Source organism: Oxyura jamaicensis, chromosome 2, assembly GCF_011077185.1.
Source record: "Oxyura jamaicensis isolate SHBP4307 breed ruddy duck chromosome 2, BPBGC_Ojam_1.0, whole genome shotgun sequence".
Taxonomy (NCBI): Eukaryota; Metazoa; Chordata; class Aves; order Anseriformes; family Anatidae; genus Oxyura; species Oxyura jamaicensis.
The window spans coordinates 103,905,087-103,920,019 of NC_048894.1; the positions used below are offsets into that span (position 1 = coordinate 103,905,087).

Here is a 14,933-nt window from a genome sequence, read left to right on the forward strand (position 1 = left end):
ATAGTAAGAGTGGTAGTTCAAAGGTATTTGAAAAATTTAGGCACTTAGCCAAAGCCAATGCCTAAGCAAAATGTTTTTCTATTCAAATACAAGGTGAGATTTCATTTTTCTTAGAAATATTGTCCTAAAAATACACTTCACCTAACGTTCAAACATTGCCTTCTGTTTGCAGTTGAAGATTGAGGAGCTGTTGCCTCCTACAAGCCTGGGTCAGTCAGCTGACTGGAGGTAACTTGACCTAGTACAGCATAAGGACTTTTTCCAGCAGTCACTGCTACCTACACTATTTAAACGGAAATGCAGGGAGGGGAAAAGGGAGAATGAATCAAAATCAAAGGTTTTAATGACATCTGGATGACTGCTAAGTAGATGTTTAGTAAGAAGCTAGCAGGACGGTCAGTTTCAGCTAATGTGTATCTCTACAAATAATGATCACTTAGTTGTTTAAAATTACTTACTTGTTTATATGTTCCATCGTTTAAAGTTGCATTGCGTTCTATTTGTTTTGGAGGCTCAGAGTCAATTTTGTATCTAAAAACTGGGTGGCCATCTTTAATGAGCACACTGATGAACTGATCCTGTGGTAAGAATAAAAACATACAAATTCCCCAACATTTTGTATATATTTCAGTGTCACGTGAATTATTTTAATGAACCTACCTAGTTGTTCCAGTTGTTCCATTATGCCAAGAATATGATAAAACGAAGCAGACTAAAACTTATAAGAATAACTGTAATTAAAAGCTCTTATAAACAGATCTATTATCAGCTCAAGATATATTCCTCAAATCTCTCAAGGACTTTTTCTCATTTCAAGATGTTTACTGATTTTTTAAAGCACTGAGAAATTACAAGACAATGTCACAGTGATTGCAAATATTCTTATAATATTAATAGATAAGCAGTATCACTGCTGTTTTGAGCAGCTTTTACAGGTTTAAGTCACCATGGTGTAAGTCTCCATGTCACTTTCTAAATTCTGCCTTACTCTAGATTTGAGAAAAATGCACTTCCACTTTTGGAGGATTTCAGTACTTCAAAACTGGTTTGATTCAAATTATGCTCTCCCTGCACCCCGCAACCCCAGATCCTCTGCATTGACTAATGGAGGAACTACTTAGAATAAATTTCAGTCAGCCTTGACAGAGTGAGTATTCAGCAGCCATTAAACACACAGGTGAATCTACTCATCTGCCATATGGACAAAAACAACAGTATTAAGAAATTTCACTGCAGTTATTACTAAATCTAATATGTTTCCGTGTGACTACAGTTCTTAAAAATTTTCTGGGACCCTTAAACAGGCAGAAACATTCCAAGAATTACCTCATTTGCTGCAAAAAATATTATGCCTTCATCTGAAGTAGTCTGAATCGTCTGCTCATAACGTATTGGCACATTTGCATTTGTTTCTTTAGAGGTGACACTGGCATAACCAGTGCCTTCAAAGTAGTTTTGGTCAGACTCTTCTTTGTATCTGTAATAATTCAATGTCACAGGTGTGAATATATGAGAATAAAAGCTACTACCACATGGACTTACTATCATTCACATTTTAAGAAAGCTTAAGTTACGGTGTTTAGTACAGAGCAACTGACAGTGTCAAATTCTGATCTAACCCAAGTCAAAAATAAACCTTTCACTGGCTTCTATTGGTTTTGTATATGGTCTCCAGAGAGGAAAAGTCTGATTTTAAATAGTTAGTGGTTGATTTTCTGCACTTAATGTAATATTTCTCCTATAGAGGAGCTATATTCATTAGCCCAATAATTGTGTCTGGGTATTAATCAGAGAATGATTTGGATAGGAAAGCACCTTAAAGGTCATCTAATTCCACCCCCCCTGCCATGGGCAGGGACGCCTCCCACCAGACCAGGTTGCCCAAAGCCCCATCCAGCCCGGCCTTGAACACCTCCAGGGATGGGGTATTCACAGCTTCTCTGGCAACCTGTGCCAGTGCCTCACCACCCTCAGAGTAAAGGTACTTCCTAATGCCTAATCTAAATCTACCCTCCTTTAATTTAAAGCCATTCCTCCTTGTCTATCACTCCCCTCCCTGACAAAGAGTCCCTCCCCAGCTTTCCTGTAGGCTCTCTTTGAGTACTGGAAGACCACTCTCAGGTCTACCTTGGGCTTTCTCTTCTCTGGACTGAACCACTCCAAGTCCCTCAGCCTGTCTTCATAGGAGAGGTGCTCCAGCCCTTTGATCTTCCTCGTGGCCCTTCTCTGGACTTGTTCTAATTGGTTTATGTCTTTCTTGGACTGGGCGCCCCACAGCTGAATGCAGCACTCCAGGGGGGGGTCTCGCAAGAGCAGAGTAGAGGGGGAGAACCACCTTCTTCTACCTGCTGGCCACGTTGCTTTTGATACAGCCCAGGATACGGTTGGCTTTCTGGGCTAAAGCACACACTGCTGGCTCATGGTGAGCTTCATGTCAACCAACACCCCCAAGTCCTTCTCCCTAGAGCTGCTCTCAATCCATTCTCCACCCAGCCTGTATTTGTGCTTGGAATTGCCCCAACCCAGGTGCAAGACCCTGCAAGACCTTGTAACATTTAAATTGTTGGCCAGTGAACTGAGATTGCTACAGATGTCAATTATGCCAACACTGACAATTTTCTCTAGAATGTGTATTAATGACCAAGATTTAGAAAAAAAAATAAATCACTGGTTTAGCTACAGTGCTTATTCTTCTTGTTGTGAAGAGACAAAAAAATATAATGATAAAAATCACAGAACCGTGAATCACTCTGAGTCTATATCATACCTTCTGCAGGGTTGCACTTCAGTGGTATTGAGATTAAACGTCCTCTTGAAATTGTAAAGGCTGATAATATTTTCATTTAGGTTGTCTAATTCAATGCAGCCTTCATAATGAGGATAGTCCAGACTACGTGGAGGCTGCAAAATAGTGTCATTAAAAAACATCCTGTCAACACCAGCTGACAAATTTTTACATTGACGTGTAACGGCTAGGTTCTATTCCAAATATTACTAAAACACAGAATATGATATTCTAATACCAAAGAATTGTTACATCTTTGGATATAATATCTAAGCCACCTAATAACACCCCAGGAGTAATGCACAATTTAAAGCAGAATCATATAGGTGGCTTGGGAATAGTACTTAGCAGGGCTGGACAGATCTCATGGCATCCTTGGCAGATGAAAAAAAACCATAATATTCTCTGCTTTGAGTTCTAGCATACTGCAAGCCAGGCAGCTTCTGTGGGAAGAAGCATTTCCTTGCATTCAGTTTATTCCTGCTGGCATGGATAAACTTTTATACAGCCTTTGAAAGACTACTACTTCCAACTTTTATTTGTAAGGACAACAGAATGATTAATATGGAAATCTCTTTAAAAGAATGAGTGACTCTTTGTACCCTAAAATCTGGTGGGTATCCTCCAACGTAAAAGACGACACTGCTGGGATCAAGATCTAGGAGAGTGTCTATGCCTTCACTGCTCATAGTCAAAGGACTTTCAAACTCCGGAGAAGTTGATGTTGCTGCTTTGATGTAATTCAGCTTTACGTACTGGTAGATCCTAAAACCAAAACAGACAGACAAAATATCATATCACACTAATAAAAGATAATCTTAGCAGATCTGGGAAAAGATTGTTGTGTGCTGTGGGTCTTATACCTTTCAAGCTTCACTTGATCCATGATGGCTTCCTCAGTGTTGCTTTCAATCACCAATGGCTGCACAGCTATTTCGGCTTCATAGTCTCCCAGGTTATAGACACAAGTAAGGTGACCATTTTTTACAGCCATACCAATATAGTCCTTGGAAGCCTAAGAACAACAAAGCATAAATAAATGATTAATGTTAATGAAGGTACAATACAGCAGCACTTCCTCAGGGACATCATAATACCATAAATGAGTCAAAAGCCATTCACCTACCTAGTGATGAGAATTGTTATTAAGTTTATCGGTTCTGTTTCTGGGAATAATAAATAGTTTGGAGAAAAAGAGACTAGCAGGTGACCTCATTGCTCTCTACAACTTCCCAAGGAGGGGAAATGGACAAAGACATGCTTATCTCTTCTTACGGGTAACCAATGATAGTACATGTGGGAGTCCACAAAGCTGTGCTAGGGAAGGTTCACACCAGACTTCAGGAAAAATTTCTTTACTGTGAGGATGCTCAAACACTGGAACTGGCTTCCTAGAAAGGTGATTGATGCTCTGTGCCTGTCGGTGTTCAAGAGGCATTTGGATAATGCCCTTAATAATATGCTTTGACTTTTGTTTAGCCCTCAAGTGGTCAGGCAGTTAGACTTGGTGACCTTTGTAGGTCTATTCTATTCTATTCTATTCTATTCTATTCTATTCTATTCTATTCTATTCTATTCTATTCTATTCTACATTGTAGTCATATATGTTGCACTGATTTGGTGACTATAGTTATAAATTAACTGAAGAGTCACACATGACTTTTTATGTTTATAACATTAATATTTAAAATAGTTTCCAGCGTTGTAACATCTTCCAGCTAAAGCCATGAAATCATGACACATCTACCAAAAATTTCAACACAACATTTGAGAAGTAGAAAAAATGTTAGGAACAACACTCGGTCAATACTCAGTTTGTACTGAGGTGACTGGAAACTGTCAACAGGAATCCTGACCGGGGGTAAAAGGATGAAAGCCAGTTTAGTGTAACTACTTTTAAACAGCTTTCTATGTACGCAGGGAACCTGCTACAGATACAGCTGCTGTCAGATAACAGGACTCAAAAATAGGTAGTTAGGAATCTCATGCAGGAAATTTTTTAAATTATGGTGCTTGAGCAAGCATGAACGCACAAGCAGCTCTGTATTACACTGCATATTCAGAAAAGAAAGAAAATGGCAAAGAGGCTGAATCAATCACTTTTTAAACTAATAGAGAAATTCACAGTTACTAATGTTATGATACAAGTCAAAAATCTGAAGCAGGAGTATGGCTGAGTTTGTGCTGTCTGCTGCAGAAATTGACAGTTCTGACAGGACTGTGTGATGATATCCATGACTCAGAAATAAATTCTAAAGGAGCAAAACAGCAAAATATCAAAGGGCAAAGCAGTCAGTCTATACTTCACAAAACACTTATTCCATCACATAATGGCAATTAAAAAAAAGAAGGGGGCTATCAGTAGCTATAAACTTCAGTCAAAATGAATCCTCTCCCATCTGTTTCTCAAAGCATGTCACCAGTTCTAAAAATCAGATTAAATCTCAAAATATACCTACATCTTTATTACCCAGATACAGGACAAACTTATTTGATGCCCTCTGAGGGATGTCTGATCTTTTCTGAGGTCTTTGGAGGAAGAAAGAAAGTGAAGTATAGGCTTTCAAATCTTCAAGGTTGCTTGGAGGTCGAACCTCTACACCGGAGCTGCCATTGAACCTCATAGGAATAGCAACCTGTTAAGAAAAACAAAATTCACCACTTAAAAAGTGTCTGTTGCTACGACTTGTTTCATTGTGTAGTAGATTTCTTAGAAATTAAACACACAACCTGGTCATGTTGCAGCCATCAGTTACTACAGATGTGGACTCTGATCCTACCAAACAATATAACTAGGAAACAGAATGCACAATACTGTGTTCTGTATTGTCAACGCTTATGACTTAACACAGCACTTTTTTATTCCAGACATTAATTAATCAACCTTTACTTCGCCTCCTTCAAGCAATTGTTACCTTCACTACATGTAATGGGAAGGATGTGCTCTGCAGCTGTAAAGAGCAGGCCTATGAATTATTCAGATGTCTACATATATACCTGAATGCTTCAGTTAGCTGGACTTGATGGCTGGAAATTACAATGCACCTCTAATAATAATAAAGGCATATGCTATTCCTGCTATTTACACCGTGGTCACAAATTCTTCTTATTCATTGTAAGGACTGTATGCTAGTTGGGATTACCTCAGGGATGCACCTACTGCCACCTGAGACCATATTATCCCCTTGATACTACTGTTACAACTACAGCAGTTGCTTAAATGGAGAAAGAACATTGTAGTAAGATGTTAGTAGCTGATGGAGACACAAAAGCACAGGGCTGCACAACTTGTTTTTTCTTTTTTTGGAAGTGCCAGTGTTCCACCGAGTGGAGATCCCCACCTCTAAGCTGCAGAACTGACTCTGCCTCTGCCGCCAAAGTCACCGCAATGTTACTTGGAAGTATAAAAGCTATTGAACAAATAAGATTTGAAAGGTGACCTGGAAAAAAGCACTATGGGAGAAGGATGGAGCTGGATGCTACTGTATCCACCCATTCTTATGTATGAATTATGCTTCCCATAATCACAGTTACATTAAGTGCTGGGTGGTGCTGTTGAATTAAATTTATATCTGGTCTTTCATATTTTAACACAATTATTTATAAAGAGAAAGAGGAACAGAAACACTGCTGTGTGTCCAAGTCACTATGGTCAAGTATGATTGTTCAGGACAGACCTTATTTGCAGCATCTCTTGCCTGCTGAATCAGTTCTCTTATGCGGTTGACATTCTCAGAGATGTTGCTTATTGGCATTAGCTGTTGATTGATACTCTCAATCTTGCTGAACAGATCGGGAAGCTGGTTTGTCAATTTTTTAACTGTAATGAAAAAAAAACAAACACACATTATAGAGGGTAGAATGGAGGATAAAAACATGCAGAAATATGGGATATGACTACACCATTATCGAAAAAGCAGTAGGGTGATACGAGCAGTGACTTGGCAGGTATCGAAGAGCAAGCACCTGCAATAGAAAACAGAACAGTTACCTGAATTGTTTGCCTCTGTCAGTGCTTTACTGAAGCCAGCACTCTGTGTGCTTCCGTAGGTAGTTTTGATTTTTTCCACATCTGTTTTAATTGGGAGCAGTTCACTCAATACATTAGTTGTGACATCCTTGGCACTTTTTACCATGTCCTTTGCACTAGTGATGATGTTGCCGATGTCATCTGAAACACACACAAACACATGTGCACGTTCTTATAGTAACAGGTGAAAGAAGCAAAACAGAAGTGATGAGCAAGTAACTGACCTCTGTTTACCCCATTGAGATCATTCTGAAGAGCAATGAGATCAATTTGTAGCTTATTCTTCTTTCCATCAGCAACACCAAGTCTTTGTGTCATGTCTTCAAGGGTTGGACCAATAGCTGCAAAACAGTGAATATCCTCTATGAATTTTATACAGAAATACCACCGATCTGTTGGATGGGTGAGGTGGCAGCACTGTTACACAGCTCATGTTACCAATGAGGTTTGAATGCACTGTAAAACAAGTGCAAGGATAAAGATTTGTTGGACAGGCGTGCTGCAAAGGTGTATTACACACCAGAGGCAAGAAATCCACTCTCTCACCTTTTTCCTATTGAAAATAACCATCACAAGATGTCCCATGGTAATGGAACTAACCTCTCCTTACTAAATACGGGCTAAAAAGCTTTGCTGAGCTGTGAAGATTTGTGGTTCAATGAAAGCTTCGACAATCGCTTTCTTTTTTGGTACCTTTTAATTTCCCTTCAGTCTCCTGTGCTTGATTCAACAGTGAACTGCTCTCAGCTTTTAACTTTGCAGCTTTTCCTGATAGGTCTTCTCTCTTCACAGTCTGGTAATAGAAGCATGGCATTGTAAGATTCCTTTAGTATTATTTTAAGATTGTTTTAATACTAACATTTAAAGAGTAAAAGGGATAGCACAATCCAGTTTAAAAAGCAGCTAGGGCAAGGTTTCATGCAAAGAGCAACACTTAAACACAATTATTAAAATTGGAGTATAATGCAGTCTTGGCCTTTAGCAAACCTTTGATACATTTTGGGACATTAGGCAGAAATTACTAGCACATAGCTGCTAGATGCAACTCCTCTGCTGAAGAGCTCATGGGCATTACTAGTGGACAGTAAAAGAGAATAGCTGAAATCACCCCCGGTGATTACTGGGTCTGCCTCATGCAAATGCACTTTATTTTGCACTGAAATGAACAAGAAGTATTCAGACGGACAGCCTCATCAGACAGGCAGTAACCAGCCTGTTGAGTGCTGAAGGAAGACTAACACATGTACAAGCAGAATAGCAGCTTCCTCATACAAAGGCCACAGACAAATACCGCATGCCAAGACACAGAGCTCTTTGATTTTGGTGCCTCTCTGATAGTAAAAATGTATGTACCCAGCTGTACCGTTATTTGGCTGCTTACGGGTACTTACTGATAAAGCTGAGTCAGCTGCAGTCCCGGCTTTATTGGCTGCTTCTTCTGCTGCTTTGATGGCATTAATAATATTGTCATAGGCAGTAGAAGCTTCCACAGCACAGCCTACCAACTCATCCTTCCTGGCATTGTTCTTAATTCTGTAGGAAACAGGGTGAAAAATGCAGAATTCTGCAAAGACTGTGGACAGTTAGAAGCATTCTGAATAGACCTGAACTTGGTATTTTCTAATTAATGCCTATAGAGATTTTTTTTTTTTACTTTGATTTCAAAACAGAGGATGATCAATACAAAATATTCTCCAGCAGTAGGGATGAGTTCAGGTACCAAGAAAAATACAGCTGTGGACCTCCAAGCAGTCTTTAACTGATTCAGATAGCAAGAATTTCCCAAGGCACAAGGCCAGTCATCCACCTCCATCACAGCCCCTCAAAGATAGTTCAGTTCAGAGAAACTCTGAGAACTGCAGCTTCCAGATAACCTCTGCCTGCTCCAGTGTTCTGCAGAAGTGGTAGATGGCATACATGATGGAGCAAATACAAGACCACTTCTGCTTTTGCCCAAGAACTGGTGCAGTAGCTCTGGAATCAGAAATAGACAAAATCTCTTATACCCATTCCCTGTGAGCTATGCAACTGCCCAATATGAGCTGCCTTCTATTTGTGACAACACTGTCTTCTAAACTGAAAACAACATACTGGAAATTAATAGAAAATTAATGAAAATGTTTTTTACCAAGAAATTTCCAGCTGCATTAAGTTTTTTGGAATTTAACTTTGACATCAAAAGGTATCACTGAGTATGAATACTGGAAACAACACTACAAAAATACATTCTGAACATCTACCTGCTCTCTACATGAGGACTCTCTCTCTTGATAATAAAAAGTTAACAAAATGTTAGTACAGTAACACAGAGTTGTATTATGGGTGATCACAGTGCTGGAGGAAAAAACAACAAACAAACAAACAAAAGAAACAAAAAAAAAAAACACAGGAAAAATACAGGAAGACCTGGTTTGGAGGAAGAAAAAGAGAAGACAACATCTGTACATCATGAAGAAGCAGAAAAAGACTAAGTGATTTTTTTTCTAACTTTGCAAATGGTCATAGAAGTGAGAGGACAGGCAGATCTTTGCACCTGTGGACATTATGTACAATAAGTGCTCATTTACAGAAACAGTAACGTACTCTTCCAGTTGTTTTGCCAAGTTTTGCAAGGATTTGGCATGTTCCTCAGCTCTCACCACCAAAGGTTCTTTGCTTGCTGATAAGGAGTGATTTGTCAGCTTTTCATTCATATCCTTCCTTGCTCCATCAAGCTGAGCAGCCAGGGTTTCATATTCCTATGGGTTCATAAAGAAAAATTTTATCTGTATTCATACACGTTTGATTTTGTCCTTGTAATCATCGGTGCTACATATACCTCACACCTGAGGAAACCAAGGGGAAAAATAACCCTTTCCAACTCTGGAGTTTGTTGGAAACAATTGCTAGCCATTACACTCCGTTTTTACATAATGGATACAGAAGCACAAAAACTGCCATCCTAAGTCTGAACAAAGGTGTCTCTAGCCAACTATTCTTTCTGACAGTGGCAAAAGGCAATTGCCTAGAAAGAAATACAAGAGTAGCACAGTCACTTACAGTATTTCTCACAAATACTGTCCCACGCTTCAGATACCTGCAGCTGAGAGTTCCTCAGATATATAGCAACCCTCAACAAGGTGCTCTTCCAGAAACTTGTCCAGGCAGGCTCCTCTTGGACCCACGATGGGCTGAGATCCTTCCTTTTTTGTGAAGCTCAACTAAGCCTCACATCCTAGCCAGTGAGCTATGCTACCACTACAGTGACAGCAAAGTATTTTTTTAAATCGTAACCTAAACAGGTTAACTATACCTCTTTGCTTTTCTGCAATAATACCAGCATACTGTTAGCTTGAGTCAAGGAAGATCGGGCAGAGCTCAAAATATCCAAGACGCTGTTCTGTTGTTCATTTGTCTCCTCGATCCGTTTCTATGGAAAAATAAAAGATGAGTAACGTGTGATTGGGTTAAAAATAAGAAGCAGGAAGAATCATATTTATCTAATCTAAAGTGCAGTAGGAATTACCAAAGGTACCATTGCTGTGTTAATCAGGTGCCTGTAGAGTTTAGGATCTAAATGCTATCCTACTGATTAGAACAGTAAGAAAACTCAGCAGTTTGCAGTAGTATAGCGTAGCTCATCAAGACAGCTGCGTAGGAGGCTACAGTAGTTCAGTTCTTAGTGCTCAGACAAAATGAAAGTAGTACGGGTCAATTAGATGACCTGTCAGGACAGACCATCTAAGGGTTTCTTCTCACAAACTTGGAAACTTTAAAAACAGCTCCCAGATGACTACTCTGATCTTTTCTGTTCTCTCAAAGTCAGAAATAAAATCTTTACAACGTCTCTTCCTCTGTAGATCTCACTAGAAAGGAGGCTTGAAAAATAAAGCAGAGTTCAGGGACAACAACTGTTTCTTGTCACCTTTTTCATTAGACCTCAAAAGCAGTTCTGTAGACATAATCCCAAACAATTTAACAGTATTGCACATGTTATTTCTCAGATCTTACATGGTTGTTAGAGCAAATTACTTTAAGGAAGTTACTATGGAAAGTATCAGAATCAGGAATTTGATCTAGAATAGGTAAAAAAAAGACTAGGGGTAGCTAAAGAAAACAGCCACGTGGAGATTCTTCCTGCCTTCTCATCAGTGATATGTCCTTTTCACTCTGTTCTTGTCACATAAAAAGGTCACAAGTGGGAGTAGACTACATTTATACTTGACCCTACACACATACTTCAAAAGATGGAAAGAGAACTTGGAGAAAAGTCTAAGAAAGACTAAGTTATCGGTGCTACTTGGCTTTGCAAGGTCAAAAGCAGCAAGCAAAAGCACTTCTTATCCCCTGAGATTTAACTTTGTTCTCCCAAACCCCAACATTACCTTAATATCTTCCAATAGAACTCCATTTTCACTGTTTAAGTTTTCAGCTTGTTTGGTTTGTGCTGTCGCCTCATTCAGAGCTTCACGAAGGTCAGTGAGTTTGGATTCAAATTCATTCAATGAATCCCTCACAATTTTAATAAGCCCGTGATTTTCTTGGTGGTACTTTTGTAGTTCATTCTTGATACGCTCCAGTACTGCATTATCAGGACAAGAAAGAAAAGTTTTGTTCAAAGAAGGCAGCAACAGGAACAAACCTCCTTCAAAAGGTCCTGACATTTAGGATTAGAAATCTGTGGTTGTATGAATTACTGACCATCCTTTGCAGCACTGGATCCATTTTTACTATAGCAAAGATGCTATTTAGCATCTCACTGGATCAAATCTGCTCACAGATTTATTGCAGCAGACACAGAGCACAGATAAAGATCTACTTGACTATTTCTAAATTAAATAAGGATGAAGATGATCTTCTGCAAATACTGAATTGTTTTATTTTTCAATGTGAAACTAACATGATTTCATCACCAATTTCATCTACAGTGCAGACATCTACCTCTGAGCTAGTCATCAAATCTTCCTCTGTAATCAGCAGAGAGATACAAGCACATTTCATCTCACAGGAGGTAGTAACATAAAAAAGGTGAAATGTATCACATTTTTACGAATGTCCAGTTCACTGCCTACATGATAGGATACTGCAGAGTTACTGAAAAGGAGGTATCAAAGTCCAAAGTTAGGGGAAATTAGTATCATTCATATGGTCTTTCACACTTCTCAACTATACTCCTTGTTAAGGAGTTAAACTTGTGACCTTGCTATCCTTGCGGTCATTAATATAAGGTTTATGAATGTGTCAGCCAAACACAAAGAAAACATAAAATGAAGTGCAACTAGTACATAAAAGAACAGAAAGCAGAAAACTAGTACCATTCTCATATGGTCTGACACCTTGTGCTACTCCAACAGATTCTTAAAATCTGTTATTAAATTATGAATGTAATTTCTCTAAAATAGCTGCACATATTGTAGCCTATTTATTATAATGAATAGAAGGGCTAAGTATGCAGCATGATTGACTACATCTTTATTTCACTGAGATTCACCTGGCTATTAAAGACAGCTTTGCCCCAGCTCAACTGAATTTCTTTGTAACAAAGTAAAAACACCTTTAAATCCCCTCCAGAACTGCCACTTTGATTTTGACTAACAGTTGCTACAAATCCCAGTGATACACTGCAAAATCCTACTCTTCATCCCAAACAATCAATAATGCTACAGATTTAAGACCAATCTTTCTAGAAACTAAGGAGCTGAGAGAACAAGCTCTTACGCAGCTGAGCTTCCTTTCTCTCCTTCACTGCATCTGCTTGCAGTTGGCTAAAGTTGCGCTTTCGCATCTCTGTCATCATTTGTTGAGCTTCAGCCAGTTCTTTGGCAGCATCACCCAAGGGCAAATTGTTACCTTCTGCATTTGTACCAGCTATTTGTTCCAAAAGCACTGAAAAAAAAAAAAAAAAAAAAAAAGGAATCGTCAAATTCAAACAGAGGATGCACTTAAATGTATGCAGAAGATTCAAATGACAAGTCTAGTCTCTTTTCTGAAAAAGCATGCCTATTCCTAAATTCTTTAATGAAGTAGATCCATTTAGCACTGATTTTATTAAGCTAAAAGATATCCCATGTCACATGCCCAAAGTTAGCAGGATGACATCACGAAAGAAATTTGTCCCAAATGACCAAACTCACAACAATTAGTTTAAGCTTCTAATTTAAAAATCCCTATGATAGCAACTGAGTTTGAAGTCAGGCTGAAGTCAAAATAGTTAATTAAGTGCTATAAATTTCCCTCTGGTAAAGCTTTTTCTGTACCTATTCACTTTAAAGACAAGGTACGCTCCTAAGTTAGCATTATGTATGAGATTCCTAATAGGAAGAATTAATTCCATAGTTATGTCTTAACTTCTGATTTTATGAAGCTGCTTTCTAAAAAAAAAATAAAAATCTCTCATGCTTAATTAAGAATATTGCAAATAAACTGAACAGATTTATAAAACAAAACGTATTATGGAGCTAGAAACTATTTTTACCTTGTATATTATTGACAACTATTTGTATTCTTGAAACCAAATCCTTTCCCTTCTGATGAGTTTGGCCAAAATTATTAAAGAGCATCTCAGCTGCTTTATAGTTCACTTCAGCCTAGCAAGGGAAAAAAGTAATTAGATTAAAAATACCTAGATACAGCAAACAAATAATATTTAGTCAAGAGATGTGTACTTTTAAATTCATTTGATAAGTCACCTTTTCCTGGAGAGCACTGATGTCGTGATTTAGCTTACTGATTTCTTTCTCCAATTCATCTGCCTTTGAACCCTGATTACGGACGACAGAACGGTAATTGTTCAATAAGACCTGAAAAAAAAGCAAACAAAAAAATATATCCAATAAATCACCCAGACACAGGAGATAATGCGTAAAGATTCAATGTGCCAGATCTTGGCGAAGGTAAATAAAGGCAGCATTACTGACATAAAGGCTGGCCAATTGCTGCCCAAAAGCTGGGCTTTTGTTTCTGTAGGCACAGCAATTGCTATTCCAACTGAAGAAAATTCCTTTAGAATAATTTTGGTACTGTTAATTTGAAATTTTTAACCTCAAAGATGAGCTTTTCATCGTGAGCAAGCCTCAGGGAAAAAAAAAAAAAAAAAAAAAAAAGGAACAGACAAAAAACAGAGATACTGATTGTCTTTCAGAGCACTACATGGAACCAATAACTTTCTTCCAAAAGGTGCTGTGGATTCAGTATTTCAGTGCTGTCAGGATTCAGTATTTGAAATTAAAAGTTCATGCATGTTTCCTTGCAAGCTGATAAAAAGATTGCATAAATTCCTCTTATCTGCTTAATCTGAGATCAACTTTTCTGTTTACTTTACAGTACCTTTAAGTCTTTGATGCGTATTTCCAACCGTCTCATTTGCTCCAATGTGTTGGTATCTGCACGGACATTTTGCAGCTGAGACTTAATCAGCTGAAGTTCGTCACCTATTGTGCTCAAATCCTTCAGCAATGTAATTACACAGCTATCACAAGCTAAAAGGAGAATGAGCAAAGGGAAACAATACATATTATTGATATTAGTGAAGAGAACATTTCACTGAGCATATTAATAAATGAGATGCAATGGAAACTTTGATCCTTGTCACCTGGTGCTTCCATAAAGAACAAAGACAACAACAAAACCCACAGTATTAAAAAAGTGACCAAACCCAGAAAGGAGGAGAATGCTCCATCTGCATCTGGCTAGTTGCCCTCCTACCATTTTTGCCAAGTGTTTGTTTGATTCTTTTCTTTTAAGAGATTCATTACGGGACACCACTATTTCTTTTTAAACTCTGTCACTCTTAAATGAGCTACTTGCATGTAGCCAAAGCCTGCAGGCAGCAATCTAAGTTTAGTTCTGTTTTGTTACTGTATTCAGTTTATGTGGCAAGGGCTTGGTAGCAGACTAGGGCTGCAGGGGCAGCCTCTGTGAGCAGAGCTCAGCAGCTGCCCCATGTCAGATCAGAGCCAGCTCCAAAAGGGACCTGCTGCTGGCCAGAGCCGAGCCAGTGAGAGATGCTGGTTGGGCCTCTGGGATTTAAAAAAGGATAAAAAAAAACTGCTGTGCAATAGCAGCTGGGAGAGAGGAATGAGAACCAGCCCTGCAGACCCCAAGGTCAATGCAGGAGGTGCTCCAGGGCCCAGAGCACAA

The 14,933-nt window shown here is 38.7% G+C and overlaps 1 protein-coding gene across 3 annotated transcripts in view; it reads right to left on the reverse strand.

Moving 5' to 3' along the window:
- LAMA3 (laminin subunit alpha 3) overlaps nucleotides 1-14,933 on the reverse strand; it is a 112,814-nt gene that overhangs the window by 10,637 nt on the left and 87,244 nt on the right. For all 3 annotated transcript variants that reach the window (XM_035318301.1, XM_035318302.1, XM_035318300.1), the window contains exons 46-63: nucleotides 14,121-14,272; nucleotides 13,484-13,594; nucleotides 13,270-13,381; nucleotides 12,513-12,680; nucleotides 11,180-11,376; nucleotides 10,108-10,224; nucleotides 9,399-9,553; nucleotides 8,207-8,348; nucleotides 7,509-7,608; nucleotides 7,040-7,156; nucleotides 6,777-6,956; nucleotides 6,463-6,605; nucleotides 5,245-5,421; nucleotides 3,649-3,800; nucleotides 3,388-3,550; nucleotides 2,768-2,901; nucleotides 1,327-1,477; nucleotides 459-578 (exon numbers count right to left, since the gene is read on the reverse strand). In XM_035318301.1, coding sequence (XP_035174192.1) covers nucleotides 459-578; nucleotides 1,327-1,477; nucleotides 2,768-2,901; nucleotides 3,388-3,550; nucleotides 3,649-3,800; nucleotides 5,245-5,421; nucleotides 6,463-6,605; nucleotides 6,777-6,956; nucleotides 7,040-7,156; nucleotides 7,509-7,608; nucleotides 8,207-8,348; nucleotides 9,399-9,553; nucleotides 10,108-10,224; nucleotides 11,180-11,376; nucleotides 12,513-12,680; nucleotides 13,270-13,381; nucleotides 13,484-13,594; nucleotides 14,121-14,272 — 2,591 coding nt within the window. The remainder of the gene's footprint in view (nucleotides 1-458; nucleotides 579-1,326; nucleotides 1,478-2,767; nucleotides 2,902-3,387; nucleotides 3,551-3,648; nucleotides 3,801-5,244; nucleotides 5,422-6,462; nucleotides 6,606-6,776; nucleotides 6,957-7,039; nucleotides 7,157-7,508; nucleotides 7,609-8,206; nucleotides 8,349-9,398; nucleotides 9,554-10,107; nucleotides 10,225-11,179; nucleotides 11,377-12,512; nucleotides 12,681-13,269; nucleotides 13,382-13,483; nucleotides 13,595-14,120; nucleotides 14,273-14,933) is intronic.